Source organism: Anopheles arabiensis, chromosome 2 (genome assembly GCF_016920715.1).
Source record: "Anopheles arabiensis isolate DONGOLA chromosome 2, AaraD3, whole genome shotgun sequence".
Classification (NCBI taxonomy): domain Eukaryota; kingdom Metazoa; phylum Arthropoda; class Insecta; order Diptera; family Culicidae; genus Anopheles; species Anopheles arabiensis.
Genome location: NC_053517.1, coordinates 71,715,284 through 71,739,645, shown reverse-complemented (window position 1 = coordinate 71,739,645; position 24,362 = coordinate 71,715,284). Strand labels below are relative to the sequence as shown.

At 40.7% G+C, this 24,362-nt stretch overlaps 1 protein-coding gene across 1 annotated transcript; it reads left to right on the top strand.

Annotated features, from left to right (window-relative positions):
- Positions 1 to 182: 182 nt before the first annotated feature.
- On the top strand, positions 183 to 23,964 carry LOC120894034 (putative phosphatidate phosphatase). The gene is made up of 6 exons (XM_040296369.1): positions 183 to 1,496; positions 13,182 to 13,288; positions 13,424 to 13,468; positions 20,219 to 20,422; positions 22,691 to 22,870; positions 22,968 to 23,964. The coding sequence occupies exons 1-6, from the start codon at positions 1,154 to 1,156 to the stop codon at positions 23,259 to 23,261; spliced, it is 1,173 nt and encodes a 390-aa protein (XP_040152303.1). The 5' UTR covers positions 183 to 1,153; the 3' UTR covers positions 23,262 to 23,964.
- The last annotated feature ends 398 nt before the right edge of the window (positions 23,965 to 24,362 follow it).

The window sequence follows — 24,362 nt, the reverse complement described above, 5'->3', positions numbered from 1 at the left end:
TAAAAGTATTCAACTGAACCATTCGAGCAACTTTGCAATCCAAGTTCGAGTTGAAATCCATTATTTGACTTTAGCTCACACAACTGCTCGAATGTTCGCTGGGAATGGTTCGTTGGGAACGTGGTCGTGACGTTCCATACCCACTCGCTGACAAAACTGTGTGTTGTTGTGTGTACCTGCCTTCAAACAAAACAGTAGAAGGCGGACGACGAAAGAGACGACTACAGCATTGCAAGCGCCATCAGTTCGCGAGAAAACGGTACCGTTTTTTTCTTCTTGCGTTCCACTGCAGTGATAATGCTCCGTGCGAGATAATGCGGTTGCGGGTGTGAAACGATTAATAAGAATTCTTACGACTCATCACGCAAAGCAAGTGATAATGTGCCCGACATAACTCGTCCATCTCGTCAGCTGTACGAAGAAATTGCAGTGATTTTGCACAACCGGTTTCACATTCGCCTCGTGCCTGTGTGTTATCTCGCGCGAATTCCCGGAGCAATCATCTGCATAGCTCTGTGCGGTAGCTACCTGTGCCGTGGTACGCGATACATTCCTTCCGGAGGGTGGAATGCTACACGTCCTATGACCTTGCGTGTTTTTGAACGCTCGTGAAGAAAAAAACGGGTTCCCGTTGGGACCCCGAATCGATACGCGGAATCAAGGCGAAGGTAACATTTTCAAGGACATCTCGTGCCCGGGCGGATGCGCACGAGTGCTATGCTGCAGTAAAGCGAAAGAAGGGAAGTGAAGTGGATTACAAAATATTCAAGCACGCGCCATATATCACGGTAATCCCTCGCTGCGGTACACCACCTGCTTCTCCACCAGCCTTGTGCGCGATAAACAATGGTCGCACTAATGTATTGCTGAAGTTTTCCCACGACAACGCGACGACGAACAGCGCTTTGCCTCGTCGGTGTGCATTGAGATTGTTTATCTGCGAAAACGTAAACAACAGAACAGGTACAGGTGTATAACCACCTCGGCATCTACCGTTACATCGATCCACCACAGAGTGGCGAGAGTGTGCGTATAGTGGAGGCCTTTGTGTGACTTATTGTTTTATCTACGGGTTGGAGTGTGAGTGTGTGTTCGGGGGAGAGAGAGAGAGAGTGAGCAAGAGAGGTACTTACGAGGTCGTTTTCAGCAATAAATGTACCACATTACGGACGGAGCTGCTATCAGTGAAGAAACGCCGCTGAACCACGACGAAAGACACCTTCCGCGACAGCAGCAGCAGCAGAAGCGCAAAACATCCTACCGACATCTTGACCCTTCAGTGATAGTACATTCCGCGGGTGGTTCGAGTGATAATTCCAGCTCCAACGACAGCAACTGCAGCAACTGCACGACCGAGTTCGGTAGCGAACAGCAGCCCATCGTAGTAGCTGACCGGGGGACCAACAGCAGCAGCACCAGCCGCTCCCTCACCACCATGGACGACACGAAGAAGGTGCTACTGAAAGTTGGGCTCGATTTTCTCATCCTTTGCTGCGGTAAGCATCGATTTTTCTATCTAATTGCTATCAGTCCCCGCCTCCCACGGGTAGCTTATCACTCGAAAATGGCACTGATAAAGTAGTGTGGCAGTGGAGTTTTGTTACACAGAGCGAATTACTCTGCTTGCGTGCGAGGCGCCGTGTACTACGATTGATGCAAGTTCAAGGTGTGACTCGTTTCGTGACTTTATTGAAAAAGAAAAAAAAATATTTCAAGTCTCCTTCGATCATTGCCCGTTTGGGAATGTGGATAACCTTCGTTCGACACGCGAGGCAGCATCCACACCGTTACTACAAGCACATGTGGTTGCAGGTCAGGCATGACGATGTCGATCTGTATGCAATTTCCAATGACATCAATCCAGTCCGCGGGGGAATGATTGTCTACCGGAGGCAAACAACAATTTGTCCCGCATCACGTGTGTCGGAAATGGATGCCAAATTAATTCAGCGTTTCGTGTGTGTGTGTGTTTGTGGTAGCATTCGTTCGAAGGTGTTCGCTGATGTCATACGAGCACGATTGTTGTGCCGTTCGTTGTATTTTCACAGCTTTAATGATGACTAATTTGTCTTCGCCGACGTTTCTACCACTATCATTCCAAGGGTAAACACCTTTACACATTCTTATCGGTTACGTTTTGATAAATGACACGGCACGCACCGTGATTAGTTGAGTGTTGATCGTACTTTGCGAAGAATGTGCCCCAAGAATGTGTAAATACATTAGAAATTAAAAATAGAAAATTCAACCGCTACCAAATGTCCAACCAACCAATTTGCTGTAGCAATTAACTATCACACCTCATCACACAAACACGCTCACACAGATAACCGTCTCTAGAGATACAGGACTTGGTGCTAGCAGTAGATTGTTTCCATTTTATTTTTATCAAAAACCTTCCTTGACCGTGGGCTCCTCCGGCTCGCTTATCTAACCCTTCGAAATGAGTCACAGCGGCTCGAAAATCGGTTCTCAAGTGTGTCCGCTCGCCCCGGTAAAGGTGGGACCGGTTTGGCTCTGGGACACGTTTAAAATGAATATTTAAACAACCTGTGCAAACGCCGCAAACGGTTACGAAATACCACGCTGTTTGTAGCCGGTTCGGTAGTTCTGAATCGTAAAGTACCGTTCTGCAGTAGCGCCATGTGGCGGGAAGAATTGAGGAAAATAGTTGCCTTGACACGGTATAATATGTTTTATACACATATTATTATTGTTGGAGTCCGAATTGTTTGTTACACGGATTTGTTTGGTGAATATTCGTATCCAGAACGGAATATTAAAAAGCATTAATATTTCAATTGATTACGTATGTTTCGCCTATAGTAATCAATAGGTACCAATTTCAATCAATAGAAGCGCAGTATATTTGTTCAGGTGTACACATTGTAGTTATGGGTGAACTTTGTTGATTGATTATCGATTTTCAATCACATTTCGATACGGCTGAATAATTAGCAGGGTCTTATTAAACTGTTAATTGAAATGCACTAAATGCTTTCGATGTTGTTATTGAGGGTATTGAACTCATGTAAACAATTAGGCGAATAGAATCGGAACGTTAAGTTTTTTTAAACGCCTCTTAACGTTAAGCACACGCCATGCCTATTGAATAATTTCTACGTGTAAATTAAAAACCATGCTTTTATAAAATATAACAAATATATCAACAAGTTGCCTTAAGCAGTATGAATCTAAAGGTTGAAATTAGATTTGAATCTACGATCTATTATGTGTTACAGCATAGGCGAATTTTGTCACAGAAAACCCCGGTTTTACGCTTTAGTATATACAAATACGCTTCTTCTTTTACGGAGTAGAATGTAATTCTCGAAAAAGGATGCATTATAGAGCCTTTGCTTAATAAAGACGTATTGAAAGTTGTACTGCTCCTTTTATGTGTCCGATCACCTTTTGTTGTGATACAGTGAGCTACTAAATTGATGGTACATTCAACTTTTGCGCGTTTTTTTTTGCAAATATTGTGGCCAGTTCTCAAGATAGGATCAACATTTTGATGTCATTCGATAGATAATCTTTCTGAGCATGGATTAAGCAAATGAATTGGAAGAATATTATAGTCTGCCCGAGCTATTATTGACAAGATGTTCAAAAACTTCATGATTAGAAGCCAAATAATTGTTGGTATATAAATGAGTTAGGTGAAAAATAGTACCACACTCGAGGTCATAATGTAGTTTTCATGAGCAATAAGTGCCACTTTCATGGACAGGCTGAATGTAAATAACGAATAAAGCATGTTTTGGCCAGTATGAGTTCCGTAAACTCAAAAGAACATTAATCAAAAGGAATGATTGGTAAATGATCCCTAGTTTCAACAATTTAAATCAAAACTGCAAGTTGTACGTTTTGGACGTATTTTGATGTGCGATAAATTTGATGATATTACTAGCTTGTGGACAAGATGGATAATGAAATAAATTTCCTTAAAGCTAATTGAATCTAGCATTTCATGCATATCATTCTTAATCATCATGGCTTATTATATTTGATATATCCTTACAAATGGTTAAATTTACACTTCAACATTTATCTTTAAGATAATTGAGTGAAGCTTTAGCGATAAATGAACAAAAGCAATGAAATCCTAATTGTCTGAGAAAGATAGGATTATTTGAATAAATATAGCCTACTGACTGAATGTAAACATAGCTTTATTTGTTATAATAGTCTTGTTTTTTTGTGAGATCATTAGGATTTCCTTACTTTTGTTCACTATTCTAAAACCTTACTCGATTATGTTAAAGATGGATGTTGATGTGTAAATTTGACCATTTGTTACTGAAATCGATACAATGAACCATGCTAATGTACAATGATATGCTTAATATGGTAGATTGGAATAGCGTTAGAAAATTGATTTCATTTTACATCCTGTCCAGAAGCTGGTAATGTCTTCAAATCGCTCACACATCAAAATACGTCCAGAACGTACAACTTCCTGTTTTGATTTAAATTGTTGAAACTATGGATAATTCACCAATCATTCCTTTTGATTGATGTTCTATTTAGTTTACGGAACTCATACTGGCCAAAACATACTTTATTCGTTATTTACATTCAGCCTGACCATGAAAATGGCACTTATTGCTCATGAAAACTAAATTATGACCTCGAGTGTGGTACTATTTTCCACCTAATTCATTTATGCACCAACAATTATTTGGCTTCTAATCATGATGTTTTTGAACATCTTGTCCATAATAGCTCGGGCAGACTATAATATTCTTCCAATTCATTCACTTAATCCATGCTCAGAAATATTATCTATCGAATGACATCAAAATGTTGAGCCTATCTTGAGAACTGGCCACAATATTTACAAACAACGCGCAAAAGTTGAGTGTACCATTAACATAGTGAGAGACTGTTGTTTTAAATTTTATTTGTTGTTTTATCTCCCGTCGAAGGGGGGTCCTATGGTACAGTCGTGTGCTTACTACTTAACTACTTAACAACTTGCCCGTCGTGGGTTCAAGCCTCATATGCTATGCACTGTTCACCTGTAGCAAAGGACTGACTATATCCCCAGCTGCGTGGTACTGAATTAGTCTCGAAAGCCGGTATTGGCGGAGATTTTAGCGTAATTCTCGATTTTAACCGCCATTTTGATGATTTTTCTTCTAATATGGCCTTAAGCCTCAACCCTTTGGGTAACCGATGCCAAATTAGCATAATTTACAGCGCTAGCAACAAACTCCAGGAAAAAAAAAGAAATCCAGGAAACAAAAATAAACTTCAAAAAAGTGCCCTCGGAAGAGCCACGCTACCGACCTTGTGCAATTGAATGTAGATAAATATTTTCTAAATAGGACAAGGAAAGCTCGAATAATTTACAAAAGAAACTTCAGATGGCGTTAGTTTAAAAGTAAGGATAACACGATATCTCCAAAGGCGAGCCAACAATCTGTCCAAATATATGTCCAAATCTGTCCAAAGGATCAATGAGGTCCTTAAATGAATTTTGGCACCGGTCGCTAAGCCTGGACGCTAAGGGTCAAACGGAGTCAAGACGGATCAGCTGATGAAGATTAGGCGCCATTTAAGAAAAATTAATTCGAGAGAAACAACACTAATTGTTGAAATTTGCAACGAAAACTAATATAAGCGAACGGTAGTTAGAAGAAAGTTGACAAAGTTACCAAAATAAAACGACACATTTAGCAACAAGGAAGAATCTGACATATTGCTTCTTGCTTTTAACTCCGACTCCGGACAACTCCAGATTACTCCAGATCACTCCGACTCAGACTCCGAATGTCTCCGATTCCGAGCGGAACTAGTAGTTCCGTTTTTGCCAGAGCCGAATCGGAGAGAGAGAGCCCATGTGTAAGCTCAGTGAGTACACCACTAGTCAACAGCAATGAGTCGTAAGAAGCGATATTACCCATCTCGTACATTTAATTTCATTCATTTTTTTGAGTCAACTATTTTCTGTCTTGAACGCCAAATTCGAATCCACAAATATTGATGGTTGAGTACTCTGCTTATCTTTTATGTCACTCAATATGATAATAGGTTTCAACTATCGTCCATGTATTGATTATTTCGTTTTTTTGTTGACTCGGTTGATTTTTTCGTAACGCTTTCCGTCTCCATCAAATTCTCATGTTCTGTTCTCTGTAGTAATATGAATCTACATCTATCTGCTATTTCTAGCTTCAGGCACTTAATTTGTTACGTTACCCATTCTTTATTTAAAGGGGTTATTATTTTGTTTTAAGATATATTCTAGAGTCTTCTTTTTCTAATAGATCTTATAGCCATATTCTCTCGCCTCCTTTTGGTAGCATAATTGCCAACAGCGTAAACAAACTTTACTCAAGTTCTACTAGGTTTTTAGTTTTCTAAGCATATCATCTCAAGATGCATATTGTATTGATGACATACTTGCACGTTATTTGTGGTCCGTTCTATTGTATGTGGATTTTTTCTCCTTTTACAATGATGAACGACGGTGTCAAATCACTAATTGATATTTTAACTTCTCGATTTCCAACTTTTATACCTACAAGGAGTGATGGAGCTTCCCTAACGCTTCTTTTAATCTCTTATCTTTTCAATTTCTGATTAATACATTTTTTTATTGTTTCGTTGGTTGTTTTTGGACTTTTGGAAGCTTTCTCTGGTGAACAAACGGGTTATTAACGGTGAAGGATTGGGAATTTTAACTGAATCGCTAGCTAGGATTAAACAAAGGAATCAGACACCAGCATAGTTTTTCTTTTATTTATTATATTAAGATTAATATTATGACTTCGGCTTCGGCCGTATTTTCATTACATCATGTATTGACAGATTTTGTTCTTTTGAATTTGCTTCCTGTGTATTTTGCATTATCCTAGTTATACTCGGTCAAAGACACCATCATAAACAGGGCTTTTTTTCTTTCAAAATATGCAAATTCAAATGACAACAATCGTCAAATTTATATTTACAAAAGTCCAATCATTTGTTTTTATTGGGTATGTTCCTGAAGATTGTGTATCGAATAATCGAGTGATATAACAACAGCTATTTGCATTATGTTTGCTCGATTTGTTCGGTGACTCGGTTAGTGAACTGTAAATGCACAAATGGTATAAATTAGTTTTCAAGCATAATAATGACTAGAAAATAATAAAAAATAAAGCTACAAAACTGATAATTCATAATGAATTCATCTCATAACAGCAGGTTGAAAGGCAATTATTAACAATACACAGAGTACAGCCAATACCCCCGGCCCATGATGTTTTCTGTAAGCTAGTACACAGCGTCACTACATCTTATAAGTGTAGCGCCCCATAAGGCAAATCTTCCTCACGTAGGACAGAAATTGATGGAAACACAACACTCGTTGACGTGACGCACTACTTCCCGAAACCTAATATTGCCCTAGCAACGAAGCGTGTGCAAGTCAGGCCAGGCTGGCGGAACTGGCCCTGGTTGTTCTTGCTCCGCACATGGTCATATAAGACGTCGATCACTCGAGCATGTGCTTCTCCGTACTTGGACGAATTGGACTTTCGCAAGGGAAGTCCGACGCCGTGGACCAGCTGAAAAAATAATCAAAACGCCACGAGCTCAACCGCAACGCCGTCGTGTTATTTTTTTATTTTGTATTACCAAATGGCAAACAACTCCATTCCACGAGGCCGAAACCATGCGGCTTAATCGAAGCACAACAACAACACCAACAACTTGCCACGGTTGACGCTTTCGGATGCGTTTCTCTTCCTCTTGTGCTGCTTGTGCTGTTGCCGTTGGTGTAGGAAAGTATCAATCAATCATCACGCAACGGCAGCTACAACGACCGACGCACTCTGCCACACATGGTCACCAAACGGAACGACTAGTTCGACCCGGCCGGCTGGGCCGGTTGGCCGGCAGAAGGGCATGGACTAGTAAAAGACTCTGTACAGAAGAGGACGGAGGATGGAGGATCGCATCACTACAGCACATGTATGGAAATAGCTACCCCCAGCATGGGGTTCTGCTCCCGTGTCCATACAGTGCGCTCTAGTGCCGGATTCACTTTCACCACCCTTAGCCATAGTAGACGCACACGCTTCTCTCGCCACGTTGAATCCGCGCAATTCGATGGCGTTAATGTGCCGAGCGCAATCAAATGGATCATTTCCGTCGAATCAATTGCACTCCAAAAATGCATTCCTAGTGGCCACTTTTTTTCTCATTCTGTCGCGCTACGGGGAGGACAAAAAAGGGAAAGTGGTAAAAGAACAGCAATGAAAAATTGTTCCCGAGTAAAGTGTTTCCTAACCAAACTTGCCTAATTCGTGTTGAGATGTTCTTGGGTTTTTGGGGGTTACGAACACTTGCTAGCTGCAAAGTGGTTGAATGGTGGAGGGTTTTTTTTTTTAACATTTGTTGCTAGAAACAATCTGGCGTGATCAATTCAACAAGTTTGGTTCACATTTTGTCCACTGGCATTTTAATAGTGGTGGAGACAAATTGAAGGTCTGTTTATTGATGAAGTGAAAACACGACGACGAGTCTGTCACTATCGAGCCGAAACATGGTACCAACCACTTTTAACTCTGATTCGAGTGTTATTTATGTCACAGCTACCTCTAGACTGTAGTCGGAGTACATGCGATCTGGGTAGGGTGAACCAACCGCGACCAGCTTAGAAACTCGAACAATTTACAGATAAAGGCAAATCTCAAACAGATGAAAGCTGCATTTCGGGGTGATGCACATATGGCCAATTAATTGTGTTTGGAGAAAATCTGTTTTTTTTTCTAGTGACTCACATATGGCCAATTATTTTGACTAAAATAGCAAAGAAAACTAACGATATGAAAAAAGCTTATGTTATTGTGGCTTTATTTCACCTGTAAAGCATAGTCCAAATTGTTTCTTTATTTCTTTATTTAAGTATAAGTCTCTGCCTTTGTGATTTAACACTATGAAAACCCCTAAGATAATGCTAATCGTAAAAATCAACTTAAAACTAACGCAATAGATCGTATCACCGATTGAGAGAACAACAAAAACTGTAAAATTGTTTTAGTACAGACCAGGGGTCTCCAAACTACGGCCCGCGGGCCGCATGCGGCCCTCGAGAGCCTATAATGCGACCCGTGATAACTTTATAAAGACTTAAACACACATTGTATTAGTTTGATTATTTTAATCACAATTACAATGTTAACTTTTTATGTTTAAAATAAAGCTTCAATAATAGAATGCTGTCAACATTGATACATTCAGTTGATATTTTCTCAATAAAAGGAAGGTTAAATGTTCGAATATTAGCTAAAGGTGGCACCAAAATGGCCCTCAAAACCGATATTTGTAAAGCTATGCAGCCCGCGAAGTGAAAAGTTTGGAGACCCCTGGTATAGACGGATGTGTGACAGTCAATGCAGCAAGACGAGCACGAATGGTAGAAAGAGACATATTAAAATCGAAGTGAGGAAAATACGAATTATAGTGATGCATACTGACAAAAAAAAGATTGTTTTGACCATAACTAGTACATAGAGCGGGAATGAAAAAAGGATCTCAGGGGCGGAGTGACCGCGAAGGCGCTTAGAGAAGTATCTTAGCCAACAAGATGGGACAATCAATTTCGCGTAGAAGCAGGCCAGCAATGAAAATAGCTTGGGCTTTATTTCGTCGTCATTGTGATGTGTCAAGATCCAGTAATTGACACAGCATGAAAGAAGCAGAACTACGAATAAAATATTTGAAAATAAATCTTCTAGTTTGCATTTTTTTGCATTAAGAATTTTCTGCATGCTTTCAATTGTATCTATAATGATATTGCTTGTAGGGTGCCCAACCACACTGGCGCGCTATTCGAGCGTACAGTGCACTAAACTACAGTAGAGCGTCTTTAGGCATACGAGATCCCAAAAGTCTGTTGTCATTTTAAGGAGAATATCTAAGGCCTCATGTCATCATTATTCTAACAAGCAACTTAGTCTACGACTTATTCACATGTTCATTTAGTTTATGCCTTATAAAGCTAACTAAAATTAGGGTTTTTATTACAAAACTTTTTTTTTATTTTCCATAATACTAAGCCGGGTTTTGTGAAAATGCTGATAATGAAAATTATGTTTTAAAACAACCAATCATGTTTTGAACCAACTATGTTTTGACAATATTTATTTTATATCGTCCATGAAATTCACTGTTTTTGTTTGTTACATCGTTTGCGAGGTTCAGTATTCTCTTGAGAGTTGTTTTAATTGTTTAGCGCCATACTTAAGTTAAAATTCAAAGGTAAACGTTAAAATGGTTAATTTTTATTATTTTTATTCTATCTGTTTATAAACAAACCGAAATATGAAGCTTTTCGGAAGAAGTGAAGCGTAATTCAAAATAAACAAATATGACTGCAATCTTTATCTCTTTTAATTAGTTACTCTCTATTCCTTTTTTCATAAATGAAGAATGGCTGTCATGGAATGTCATGAACTATTCGGCAATTAGGAAAGTGGGTACATCTAGCTTGGTTATGAAATTCATGTGTAAAAACTCAAAATTATTTTTTTAATTTATCGTTAATAATATTGAAAGTGACGGAAGCTTCGTCTTGCAATGTTGAAACTAAAACAAATAAACGAAAATATACATTTATTTCTTGGACACATTTAGACGTCGTCGCGGGTTCCCATGATATTAATTGATAGACGAAGCGGTTTATTTAAAGCTGAGATGTATTTCAATTCCCATCCAGACCGCTAGTCTGTACCAAAGAATCATGGGTAGATCGTCTTCACACCTTCAATAAATTGATGCTAGAAGAATAAAAGTTTTGTTACAAGTTTATCTAATGTTCGTTTTACATAATGATAATATGACATTTATACAGAATATCAAAAGGAAAAGATGATTTTTGATTTTTGAATTCTTTTCCAAAACATCAAAACAATCAGTTACATAACCACGCTAAAAATAACGTTTCTTTTTATGATTGCAATACATTTTCTTGATCCCATTTTTAAATTGTATAAGCTAGCAACAGTACAGTCCATTAGTGATAATCATTAATCGAACAGATCGAACCCTACCCCAAAAGAATCCTATAACCAATCTGGCTACACGACGACTAAAGCAAAGTGTTGTTTTAATAGCATGTACAATAAATATCATTTATACCTTCTTATCTCCTCCCTCAAATACCTTCGTGAGTGATACGGCCTAGCGGAATAAAACACATATTCCATGCTTTCGATTATCCCTCTTTTTAAGCTTACGATGTTTAATTGCTCTTTAATGACGCACAGTACACAGCTCTCATTGCTCTTCAATTGTAATCCGCATGCTTTTTTTATCATTCGAATCGATGTCATTCGTTAATCCACTCGTTATCAAGTGCCGACTAGCGAATGTTAAATACAATTTTTATGCAGACACGACTTAACGCATATATCCTCACTGCTTTGGTCATAAACACTGTACTCAAAAACCAATACCGCAATATCTCGATAATTTAACATACTCATCAGGTTGTCGAAGTATTTGCATTGCTGGTAGAAGTAAGATCAGAAACACATACTCGTACTGAACAATTGTTCTGTGATGTAAAATGATGGCATAATTTACGAAACATAACATCATTCAGCGCCTGATTGCATTGCATCGCTGCTGCTTGATTGCAAAGAAGCGCTGCAATAAGCCCACCAGGAGGGTGACTCGTTTACATATAAATTGCAACAAGTTTCCCAACAAGGATTCAAATTAACCCACCATCACATCGTATCAACGCACAATTACTTATCCTTCTGTCGTTGTCTACCTTCGGCAACAATCGATCCAGTATTACACCGTTGTTAACAAGCGGGTCAGAACATGCAATTTCAACATCGTTGCGCCGGGAATGTCGGATTTTTTTTTACATACACGACACTATACGGTCGCCTCGTGCGCATCGCTGCCTTCTTGCTTCCGTGCGGGCGCGAATGCGCCCGTCGGTCCCCCGTGCCAGTGCCACTCGCACGTTGTGGGCAAATTATTGAAACCGAATTCAATTGACCCCCAAGTAAACCCCCCCGAGCGGCGTACAAATCTTATCCGGAATGCCATTGCATCGAGTGCACGAAAGCCCCAAAGCGATCCGCTCAGTAACGGTGTTCGGAGTAGCTTATTTATGCAGATTTTATGCAAATATTTGGCTTTCCTTTGGCGTGTCCCAGTGCTGCTGCAGCTTCGGTGAAATACAAATAAGACGTTTTAAAACATCTCGTTTGGCGCAAGTACTACACGCCCCGCCCTGTGCAGCAGAGAAGGGCTTGAAAACATAATCGAAGATTGTCAAGTTTTTATCGGCATCCAATTTTCATTCGGGTTGAATTTTCATTTTCTGCCATAGCGGTCGTCAACCGTAAAGGGGCAAACCTTGGTGGCGTTGAGTACACACGACGTACGTGTGGTCGCCACTGTTGGGAGCAGCTCGTCGATCGATCCTCTTTGGTGTGTAATCAGAGCGTTCAATCTGAAACCATTACACCATGATGATCGTGGTTACATTAAATCGAAAAAGATCGCCACATTTGATCACGTTTGTTTACCGTTGAATATTGCAATACTGTAGGATGTAGGGTACGGTACGAACAGTAATAACAAGATACGAAGGAAATTCTAAATATTGTTTTTTTCGCTACTCGTCAAATCGACACGTTCGGCAAACCGGCACAAAATGCAATTTACATGCAACATATTTTCAAAACAATATCACATTAATTTATTAGTTTTTTTTCTTATTGACGTGTTTATCTTTATAAATGTTTACATTTTTGTTCTTTTCTTATATGCTACTATTTTGATACAACACAAACAGCACAGCTAAACTTCCACATATAAGCATGCCGTATAAATAACGATCTATATTGATTTTAAATCAACAATCCATGCCGAAGCTGAAATCCGGGAATCAAATATGTAAAGAGGTCGCATTCATAAAATAAACAATAAGCCAGAAACCTTGTTCTGAAATCTTTAAATTGACGCCATGAATCACGCCCATTGTTGTCCGTGGTAGCGACCCACAGACACGTTGACATTGTTGTAAAACTGATGTCGCGCGATAATAAAGCCCTTATCGCTTCTGTCACGCGTGTGTGATAGCTCCATTAAGATAGCAACGTTGCTTTAATTTTTGCCCTTTTTTATCTCCTTCTCTCTGTCCGGTTTCTTCCTTGCAGTTGGGTTTCCTATTCTAATCTTCTTCCTGGTCGGAGATCCATTTAAGCGAGGATTTTTCTGCGACGATGAGTCACTGATGCATCCATTCCATGATTCAACCGTGACGGTAAGTTACCAAAATCCCATATAATCCCGCCTATGGCATCGCGCGCTACGAATCGCGTGTGAAGTGCCGACCGTCAGGAAAGAAAGTACGCATTTTTTTTTTTTTTAAATTCATTTCTGTTTTCCCACCTTCCAGAACTGGATGCTGTATATCATTGGAATCGCACTCCCGGTAATTGTGGTAAGTGTTAACTGGCGCTGTTACAATACCGTCGTCTCCCGCAGGGTATTTTTTCTACTGTTTTCCCAACCGACGTCAGCACATTGTTTTCCATTCACAATTTTTCGACGATAATTTGAAACCTCTCGAACCCTCGGCTCATAATTTATGACCCGTCCCGGTCGTCGGTCGTTAATTACTTTAACCGGTCGTAAAAAAAATACGACTCACACAAGCGCATACGCAGACACAAATTCAATCGCCCCAGACCCGGAGCATATCGATATTTATTTGTTCGTGGCTGCTGATCGTGTTAGCAGCAGTAAGTCTTTCTCGTCATAGAGTTCAACGGTCCAGCAGCTCTTGCCGTACCCCGGGGTCAGATACGAAGGGCACGTATCTCCTGTGGCCGGAACGTACACCAAACCGGATCGGGCAAACAAATGCTTGCAGCTAAAGAAGCTAAAACGAATGGAGAGAAGAAGAAAATAAAAGTCAAACAAACGTTCTAATCTAAAGGGTCTTGGGGAGGCGGGAGGTTTTGGTGAGGCAAAAGCATCATGGAGAAATTTGTAAAACGTGCATTCAGACACGTTGTTTTGCCGTTAAGCACATCGTGAGGGTGGTGAAAGCAGGACCACAAAAGAACGACGCATTAGAAAAAAAAAACGCCGGAACTCCAAACAATCCCTCCCAGCAGTGTGTAAGTCGTCTGGCGTTACAACGAACTTTGGCGTGTCAGGTTGTTTTCTTGAGACGAATTTGGTTGCGTGACAAGAGAAAGATGCTCTTTGATGTGTTCCGCTGTGGCACATCCGCACACGGGGCAAAATTCGTGGTAATGCTATGTGCATTCGTTTCTCCTGGACAGAACCCTTCTTTCAGCAATGGTGGAAGAAGGTAGTTTGCTTGTTATAAACTTCCGTAAAATCGAAATTAGGCAAACATCCTGCGGTGCAGCCTGAACGTCGACGGATTGTTGGAACAGTGTCGCTTGTTTCGTTTGCATTTGCCCTCACGCAGGGCGTGCTGCAGTCGACGAAATCTGACAATATTTACATTTTGGGTCGACTTTGTAAACAGCCGCGTGTGAAAGAAGAAGTGCTGCAACAATAAATTGATTATTTAGAAGGGGTTTTTTTTCGTACAATACACAAAGATCGTACCATCGCATATTCTGTATTTGATCGAATCATATCACGCTGCAAATTTGCCAAAACAATCCCCGTTTGATGGTCTTTTAGAAGTGTACTTTGAGAATGATTACCAAGCGTCGAAGTCAAATGCAGGAATCAGCCCTATTTTTTACTCATCCGTTCAGTCACGGTCATGTTGGGCGTAAAGTATAATCGAGCGAATTTAGGAATTCGTCACGGCAGCAGTTCTGCGAAATGGGTTTTACGCCTACCCCGGCCTACATGCGCATATATGCTGCCGGCTCCGGTATGATGGACCGCGTCGCCTTTTTTGCGATTATGCAGTTTTGGGATGAAACGACGATAGTGCCGGATTCAGTGTGTGCCACCAGCATCATCATCTTCATTGCTGCATACGACGGGGCTCAAGGTCTTCCGGTGGCGAAGGTCTCGCCTCTCGAGTGCCATGTAGAAGTTGAGTAGAGTGAGCATACCCCATGTAGGCCCGTTTTTCACGTCTCTTTGTTTTAACTTTATGATGACGTTCATATATCGTCGTTGTCGTCGACGTGGTTGAATGCATTGAAACATTCTTCGTCTGCACCGATACACGCGGCTTTGATTTCCATAAAGATATACCGCCCTAAGCCAACGCAATACGGAGGCGGCCTGTTCAGAGGGACAGCGTGGTCGCCGAGTTTTCCCTTGCTTCGTTACGTCGCTTTCACAGCACCGCCGTGTTTAGCGTGGAAGGAAAAACTGGTTCCCGATAAGTTGGATGGTTTCTGTGTGTGGTTTTCCTCGCATCCCGCTTACTACCCCCGTTTTTTTAAGGCTTTGCGTCATTAACAACCTATGAAGCCCTTTCATCGTCTCAGCTTGAAACGTGCTTATGAGTGTGTATGTATGTGGTGCTTACGATCGGTTTTTATAACATCTTTAACAGCTGTGGTCATCCCACGAAGCTCTGGACTATGACCGATAAAAACACTGCACCAGCCTACAGAGTAAGAGTGAGAGCTACTCCCGGTCGTTCTAGACCTTCCCAAGCCCGGCTGTAAGCTACACGGGACGGTGAGGAATCTTTCAGTCATTTATATTGATTCTAACACAATGGCTAATTATTATTCGAACCTTGAACGCTGTTTAAAGAAAGAATAGTTCCCTTCAGTGCACGGTGTCTGAAATATAATCGTTCTCAGGTGGTTTCTGGTGGCAAAGGAAGGTTGCCGCATCTGGAATGGAACGTTCTACATTATGCTGCTATTCTATACGCTAAGGCAATTATATGACGGGTCTTATGTAATCTTTCTAGCTTTCAATCTAATCATTTTTTATTCAGATTGGTATAAGTTTTCATTTGAAATGATAAACAACCGGTTGGTTATGAGTGAATTGAAATGCATATCATCTTTAAAGTGTTTGGCTCGCATAGAATAATATATTTATTTTCAAATGCTGATAAGATATTCACTTTCAATCAGCAATTTTGAAAGATTTTTTGTTTATGAAATATAATTTTTTTTTTGGTTAAATTAAGGATTAGCCCTCTACGTTACGTTTGCGTTACGCGTAACGGCTGTTTATCTCAAACTCAATCAGCATTTTTGTTGAATGCTTGTTTAAATCGTTGTGGATGAGCAAATTGATGGATAATTATGTATTTATATTAAAAATTTGTATGCCAAAGTAAAGCTTTTGAATAATAATAATAAAAAGTTCATGAAACGATATTAAAGATTTGATTAATAGATAATTCATAACCCATATTGGTCGTTTCCCATATTTTTTTGGGCTCATCTCACGATTTATTCATCGTTTCCCATAGATGTTTGGTTTGTTCCCATAATTTATTGGTATCGTCTGATATAATTGAACCAAAAAATTCTGGGAACCGATTAATACATCGTAGGAACACACCAAAAAATATGGGAAGCAACCAAAAAATTATGGGAACCCACCAATAAATCGTGGGAAACCCTGTATATATTTATATTACATATTGGATATATATTATATTATATTATATATTGGATATATTTTCTAAAATATGTTATTTTTTCTATTTGTTGATAAATTTCAACAGGCTCTTTCTTTCACCCGTATTTGATTATTATTTAAATAAAAACAAATGTTGTTTAAGCAATCAATATATTTTGCTTTATTTGGAGACGTGAAAAAACACTCGCTTGTCTCCGGGTTTAGCGAAAGAGTGACAAAGGGTCAAAGCGGGTTATTGGTAATTCAGTCGAATTGTTGCGAACGCATCCTTTCTGTGGCGCCCTCTGCCGATAAACACTCGGCCTCAGCACAATTTTCCGACCGAAAAAAATCGATCGATTCGGCTGTCATTTTGGTGTCATTTTTGACACTCATTTCACCGCCAAGGAGTTCTTTTACTGGTCTTTTTGATAACTGGTATACACTCACACTGGACACTCACGAGCAAAATGAACTATGCTACAAAAAATCGATCGCTCCGCTTTGTATGGCGAAAAATCCGCGACGCATTGAGCTGCGGAAATGATCGAATATCAGAAAAATGCCATAAATCAAGGTTGATGTTTTTGAAAAACGTTATGCAAAAGTAAGTTGGTAAATGTTTTCGTTCTTTTTCAATATTTTGGGTGATAAAAAATCATTTATTAAATATTTAAAAAAAATTGTTTGCCTGCACTAAATAATGAACTCAATGGGAATCGACTTAATGTAGGAGTATGAAAGAAATAGTTATACAGGCGGTCCCCGAGATACATGGGGTTTTCGGTCCCCATTAACCGTGTATCTCGGGGACTGCCTGTACTGTCAGTCTTACGAGGGCGCATATCGATTTTTTTCGATCGAAAAATTGCGCTAAGGCCGACTGTATGCCAAGCTGCATGAGCTAATATATAGTAAATATTTATTAACAATAGTTATTGAAAATGGTACTCAAAATTTAAGTTTGCAGAGAGTTTTTAGACATTTCAATGGCTATTTCTCGTGTGAATCATAGTGTAATGATGAACACAAAAACAAATTTTTGATACTTATAATGTAAGACTTTAGTTGCGTTGATATCGATTTATCGTGAAACAATTATAAGCTTATATTTTCATCGCAGTTTAAAATACAGTGGAGCGTCGTTTATCCGGGCTTCTCGGGACTTGACCTCGCCCGGATAAGCGAATAACACGGATAATGAGTCAAATGATATGTTTTATCACCAATTTCTGATTATATTTTGGAAATTTTTCTTAATTTTTGATAAAAATAACCCAGTTTTTATGAACTTCATGTTTTTTCAAAGAGAATATTTAAAATTTGCCATGAATCAGAGTGTTTATTGGTATGACAATGTGCTCTTCTAACCGCTTTTTCAAATATCCTCCTCATAACGCAATGTCACTTTTGTATTGAACTGTCATTTCTCAACAGCACGGATAAACGAAAAGCCGGATAAAAGGTACCCGGATAAACGGTGCTCCACTGTATTGTTCTTATTTAAATAGTCTACGCTGGTCGGTCGCGTGGATGACAAAAGTCGTCTACCGAATGGCCACGGGACGGCTCCAACCATGACGTGCTTCCATTCACATTCCACTATGTTGCTCTATAGCAAGGGTTGGCTTATCCGGTTGCGTGGTGCAAACAACTCGGAAAGAAACTGTCAATTACACCACACATAGAGTTTTTTCGAAAGAGTTTTCAAACCTCGCTTGGAGTATCATTTTGGAGTCTTTGCAAAGGAAAATAAAAAAGCCTCTGGTTGCCTATAAAACAAAATAGTATGTTAAAAAATTGTGCATCTCATCGATTTGCACTTTCAACTGACACGATCTGGCGGCAACATTTGCACGCTAATGAAATTGATGTTGGCTACCAACACTTTAAAGTAAACATTTCTCTATCTCTCTCAAAATACCGAAATACCTTCGAACTTTAAATGCAAATTTGTTCGTTAAAATTCCCGACAAGTAGCATTTCGTTAGACTGATCCTATAATAAAGTCGTAAACAAGCGGCTTAACCAAGCGGCCCCCCTGCCCCGGGATTGAAAACTTGAATGAGCTTATCAATACAACCCTAGCCGCGGGCAGTAGAAAGAGCAGACAGCGAAAGACCGACAGCAGTTGCAAAAACCAACCCAAGATAACTAAAACGAGACTTTCAATTAACAGTCGGTATAATTAAGTATGGTTGAAGGCGCCTTTAGTGTTTGCAAAGCAAGATGAATTTATTTGTGTAAAACTTATACCCCGCCATAACTTTACAGATAAGTGCTCAGACTTTATAGGAGAATAAATGCTTCTCTAATTAATCTTCTTTACATTGACAAACATTCCCCAACCGTGATCATATTGTGACATAAGTATGAAAAAGCACTGCTCGTTGAAAGTGTCCCCGCTCAAAGGTAATAAAATATTTCCCACCACCATTGTTGCCGTCCCCTCGACCGTCACCACCATAGCAAATCGATAATCTATCCCGGAGCACACGGCACCATTTATCATTGATTTAAGCTCGCCGATGCTTTTCAGTTCATTTCCGCGTGTCGCACGATACCATCGGAGGAAAGCACAAACTCTCCGTCCATCCTACAAACCCAACCGATGGCTCCAGAGCATTTTAAAATCTACGAGCCTCGTTTGCCTCTTTCTCGATCATCATAAAGCACAGCTATACAAGCTTCTCGCTCTCTCAGCACGTCTATCGCTCGGGCAAAGATCATCCGCGAAGGCACGCGTGAGTCGCGTCTCTGTCCTTTAGCGCCTGTGAAACGTGAAAAATTTATGACCCGCACAAATTTTGCTCCATTTGCTCGACGCGCGCTGCGTTTTGTGCTGCGGATTGTAATTCATAGATAAACGCGTGCGCGCCGTACGGGCCCGGAGGGATTGACCCGGTGCCCCACGGTGTGTACGGTGTTTTGTTGCTCGTTATGTTTTGCTTGGCGCGACTCGCTCCGGCACTCCGTTTACTTCGCTAAGAAAGTGGTGCAGCACTCTCGAATAAAGGTCTAAAAATGCAAATCATAATGCAGCACATTTTGCGTTGAGTTTGAGGTGGTATGCTTACGTTTGCCGTTTGCCACCAACCGGACCGACCGACCACTCCTACTCGACCGGCTTCTCTTTAAGGATAGAGCGGTTCTATACGATGATGTGTACGATCCAGCTGTACCAGTTGCCCAGTAAACGAATCACCACTCGTTGTCATTGCGCTCGCGATGGAAAAGGGGTTGATAGAAACATTAATCTAATTTACGGAACATGCGGTTAAACGATCCTGCTTTCGGATCACTCCCACCCCAACTGTCCACCCAGTGCAGCGTGCATGTTGGTTTGAGTTGTGTACTAACTAAACTAAACGAAAACAAAAAAAAACCTGAGGGAATTGAATCACGTAAAATCATGGATATAGCAAACGAGGGAGTAGAGAGAAACCATTTAGTCGCAACAGTTGATTGACCCCAATTCCATGTCCCCCCACCACACCAGTTAGAACTCTTTCGCCGTGTGCTTTGTACGTTTATGGGTATTTCCAATGGTTGTAATGCTGTAAATGCTGCAGTCCATCAAAAAGTTACACCACCATTCGTGCCATTTTATTATCTCAAATTTTGTTTGTTCTCTCTTTCCCTCCTTTCTCAACAGATTATAATCACGGAACTATGCCGGGCGCGTGTGAAGAACTCGTCAGAAACGCATCCGCTCAAGGTGTGGAACACGGACATTCCGTTCTGGGTCGTGCAGGCCTACAAATCGATCGGCATGTTTGGATTCGGAGCCGCCGTCAGCCAGCTGTTGACGGACGTCGGTAAATACACGATAGGACGCCTACGGCCGCATTTCTTTGACGTAAGTAGCCGCGCGGTAGGAGGATGCACGGTTCGGTAAACCATTTTTATTGACCCATTTCGTTTAATTGGAAATGAGCAGATATAGGAAGAAAGGGGGGGAGTGTGTATGATGTAAGCGAGCAAACGATCGAAATTTTGGTACAAGGTAGTGAACGGGTGATGAAAAACTGAAACGTGTCCAATCCAATCAGAACACGACCGTTCAGCAGCAGCGAGTGTATTTTTTTGTTTTGTTTTCAAGCGCATCCATTAGCAGCGTAGTAAAAGGCAAAGACAAACAAACGTCTTCCGCCATTCACATAGAGCACAATTAGACGCGATCGATCGTTAAAGGAAGTGCATCGCAAACATCCTCTTTTTGCTCTGTCAATACGCTCAACCAACACTTTTTCCGGTGTGGAAGACCCGTGCCGCCGTGTCATTTCATGTAGAGGGCTGGCCGGAACGAAACAACAACGCCGGTCGATTGGTAGTCTGTTCTTATCAACTCGAGTGTGGTGAACCCCCGGTCCACCACCCACACGTAACATGTATCGAACTATTGCCGACAAGGCACAATTCAATTGTTACTAACGATCTTCAATGCCTCTAGAAAGTGAACTACAAGAAGCGCACTACAAGCACAGGCGTACGTTGATGTTTTGTTGTTTTTCCCTCCTCCTCCTTGTTGCGGATCGTCCCAGCTTAAGAACGCCACTCAAGACAGCATAACACACAGAAAGCGTGGGCCTCTTTGCTGCTATCAATTGTTCATTGCTGCATGCCCCCGCTGTACGGGATTTGATGGGGGAGGAAATGGCGCTAATGAATGAGTGGCCCCTTGCCCACTTGATTGCCACTTTGAGAAAGAAAGAATGTAAAATGGGGATGCAGCAGCTCACATCGTAAAACCGTGTTAAAAAGCAATAACCTAAAACGGGCTTTGTTAATGTAGTTAATTTTTGAAAGCTGTTAATGCATTGTTTGAGACAGGAAGTAGATCATTCGCTGTGAGGGTAGAGCGGATAAATTCTTCTATCGATATGGCTTTTTAATAGGCATCGTAATATGTGTTTTTTTTCTTCTGTTTAATCAACTTTAGTAATAATTATCCAGTTATTGTATTTTTTGTATTGTATTTCCTATTGTATTCCTATTCGATTAGGAAACATCAATAGACGCGTCCCGATTAGACGCGTCCATGAAGAGCATGCACAGATTTCGATTTTAGTTTTGTAGTAGGATAATTGTACACTGAACTCGTACACTTATTTGCATTCACTGTGTTGGTGCATGGGTTTGGCATTTTATTTGTTTTAAATGTTCTTCTTTTCTATTGTCCACCGTTTTTATACCTGCATTTGATGTTGAACAGGTTCATGTAGTAGCATCATTTGCTAGCATACGAATTGTTACCACCGGCTATGGATATACTCGTTATACTGTGAGCATGTCATCCCAAAATGTATGTTCAACCCCACAGTATTTGTTCTTTTCTGACCGCATTATGGTGTATATGAGTTGTTTCGCCTCTTACCGTGATGCAAGATCGTATTGCTTTGGTTATGGTGATATTAATTTCTCTATTTCCATTTTGTGACTTAGTTTCTTACATTATTTTCGGTACAATTTTCAATCTGTACCCCTGAGTTATCCCCCCTTTTTTGTGTATATATACGGTCGATATGGATCCTAGTCGATGGCGACCAAATCACCGAACAGTATTCATGTTGGGATCGCGGATCAGAGAGCAGAATAACGTCTTAAGGCGTAAGGAGTTTGATAACTATGGATGTAATTAATAGTTCTTAATATTTTCTTTGTTTAGCTTCAATTTGAACCTAGGTATGGTTGAAGATATTTTCCGTGGACACCATTTTGCACTTGCTATGCACTTGCTATAATTGAACTCTTGAAAAGTAAAGTTTTGTATTTTATAAAAAAAAGTTACTATAGGCGTAAATTGGAATTGAACAATTAACATCATTAAACCTAGATCTAGATCTGCTATTATGAACAGAGTTGTAGTATCACAACTGAGCTATAAGTGATTGTAACTGTTGTCGCTGGTGAAATTAAACATGATTGATGGTTAGCTAGGGTCGTTTGCTCGTTGTGTGTCCCCATCCCCTCCTTTCTTTTCTAATGAGCATGAGAAACATTAAACATTATGATCGTCAGCATCGCGAAACATAGCAATTAGCTGATTGAGATGTTGCACGAATACCGAACAGTGTAAGTAGTTATTACCACTTTATGAATGCGTCTTTATTGCCTCTCGCCGCAGGTCTGCAAACCCCGGATGCCCGACGGTACCACTTGTGCCGACGCTATCAATCAAGGACGATACGTAACGGACTTTGTGTGCACCAGCGAGAAATCGTCTGCCCGCATGCTGAAGGAAATGCGCCTGTCATTCCCGAGTGGACATTCCAGTTTCTCGATGTACACGCTTATTTTCTGTGCTGTAAGTGCTGTTGTGACCCCCCTCCTCCTCCCCCTTTGTAACACATGCTTTCCCTCGGTGCGATCGTTTTTCATGATGTTTTGTGCTCCCGTTACAGATCTTTCTGCATGCCCGTATGAACTGGCGCGGCTCGAAGCTGCTGAAGCACTTTTTCCAGTTTCTGCTGATCCTGCTGGCCTGGTACACCTGTCTGAGCCGCATTTCCGACTACAAGCACCACTGGTCGGACGTGCTGGCTGGGGGCGTACTGGGCGCAACGGTAGCGATCGTCGTCTCCAACTGCTGCACCGACCTGTTCAGTGTCGCACGCAAACGCACGATGATGGCAGCGTCTTTACCACAGACGCGTTACGAGCTTAGCCCAAACCATACGCACGGGAATGGCAACTAAACGGAGGTGAAACGTGTTGCACCTCCAATCCACTGGACCATCGTAGAGAGAGTGCGAGTATGTTTGTATGTGTAGGATGTGTGTAGAGCGTATCGTGTCGAACTCGATCGTCAAGTTCCTTGCCAAATTGTGAAGGGTGGAGGAAAGTGAGCATACAATGCACTCTCGCTACACCTAGAGGCACCTACGCATATGGGAGTGCCAAATGCGTCGTTTAATAGTCGCATCAATTACTGCTGCTACCCAAAAACCCACGGTAATAGCAGCATTGCTAGACGTAACCGACAAAACGTAGCAACTGTAGTGAGAAGTAATTTATTACGTTTATTCGTTAAGCTTTCTAAACGTATATCGTGTAGGAGGAAATTATGTTAATATATATACATGATAGAGAATAGCAGTAGCTCAGTCATACTGACTGATAAGACTAAAAGCCAACATAGGAAAGACATAATACTTCATCGTTGCTACTACTCGGGTTGGTGTCGCTGAGTTTGGTTTCCGATTTGTCACTACTCAGCCCACTTTCCTCTACTAAGGCTGCTCTCAGTAAGATACAACGATCGCAGTAGAGTTTTCTATTAGAGTAACACACAATGGTTGTATATTTATCAAATTAACTAGATGCAATCACTTTTATCTGCAACTATCTTTGAAATAAACGAACGAAACTAGAAGATTTACATTACCATTCAAAGCGGTACAATATTGTGCGTTTTGTACGTCTATCATTTAAAGTTATTGTTTTCATTAAGATTGTATTATTGCTGAGAATGATTAATGTTTATTGTTTACTCCGTCAACCGAAAACTATTTATCTTTTATGTCGGATGCATGGACGTAATTACAACGGCGAAGACGATTCACTTTGCATCGACATAACGTATAAAAACTTTATTCCCTAATTATATACTACTAATCCACGGGCCCGTGTTCAATCCTATCTGCCCTAGCTCAGCCGCACGAATGTCCCTACTCTCTCTCTTCGCTCCCTTATCCCCCCCCCCCCCTTCTGCTTCTCTGGTCAGCGACCCGGGAACTCACGCACATCCTTTCACGCACACATCATACGACAGCCGTCGACTGCTGTCGGTGAGTGGC

Excerpts from the sequence above, each read along its gene's own strand:
- LOC120894034 (XM_040296369.1), top strand. The coding sequence starts at position 1,154 with ATGTACCACATTACGGACGGAGCTGCTATCAGTGAAGAAACGCCGCTG. Across the intron at positions 13,289-13,423 it reads TCCATGATTCAACCGTGACG|AACTGGATGCTGTATATCAT; the intron begins GTAAGTTACCAA and ends CCCACCTTCCAG. Across the intron at positions 22,871-22,967 it reads ACACGCTTATTTTCTGTGCT|ATCTTTCTGCATGCCCGTAT; the intron begins GTAAGTGCTGTT and ends CTCCCGTTACAG.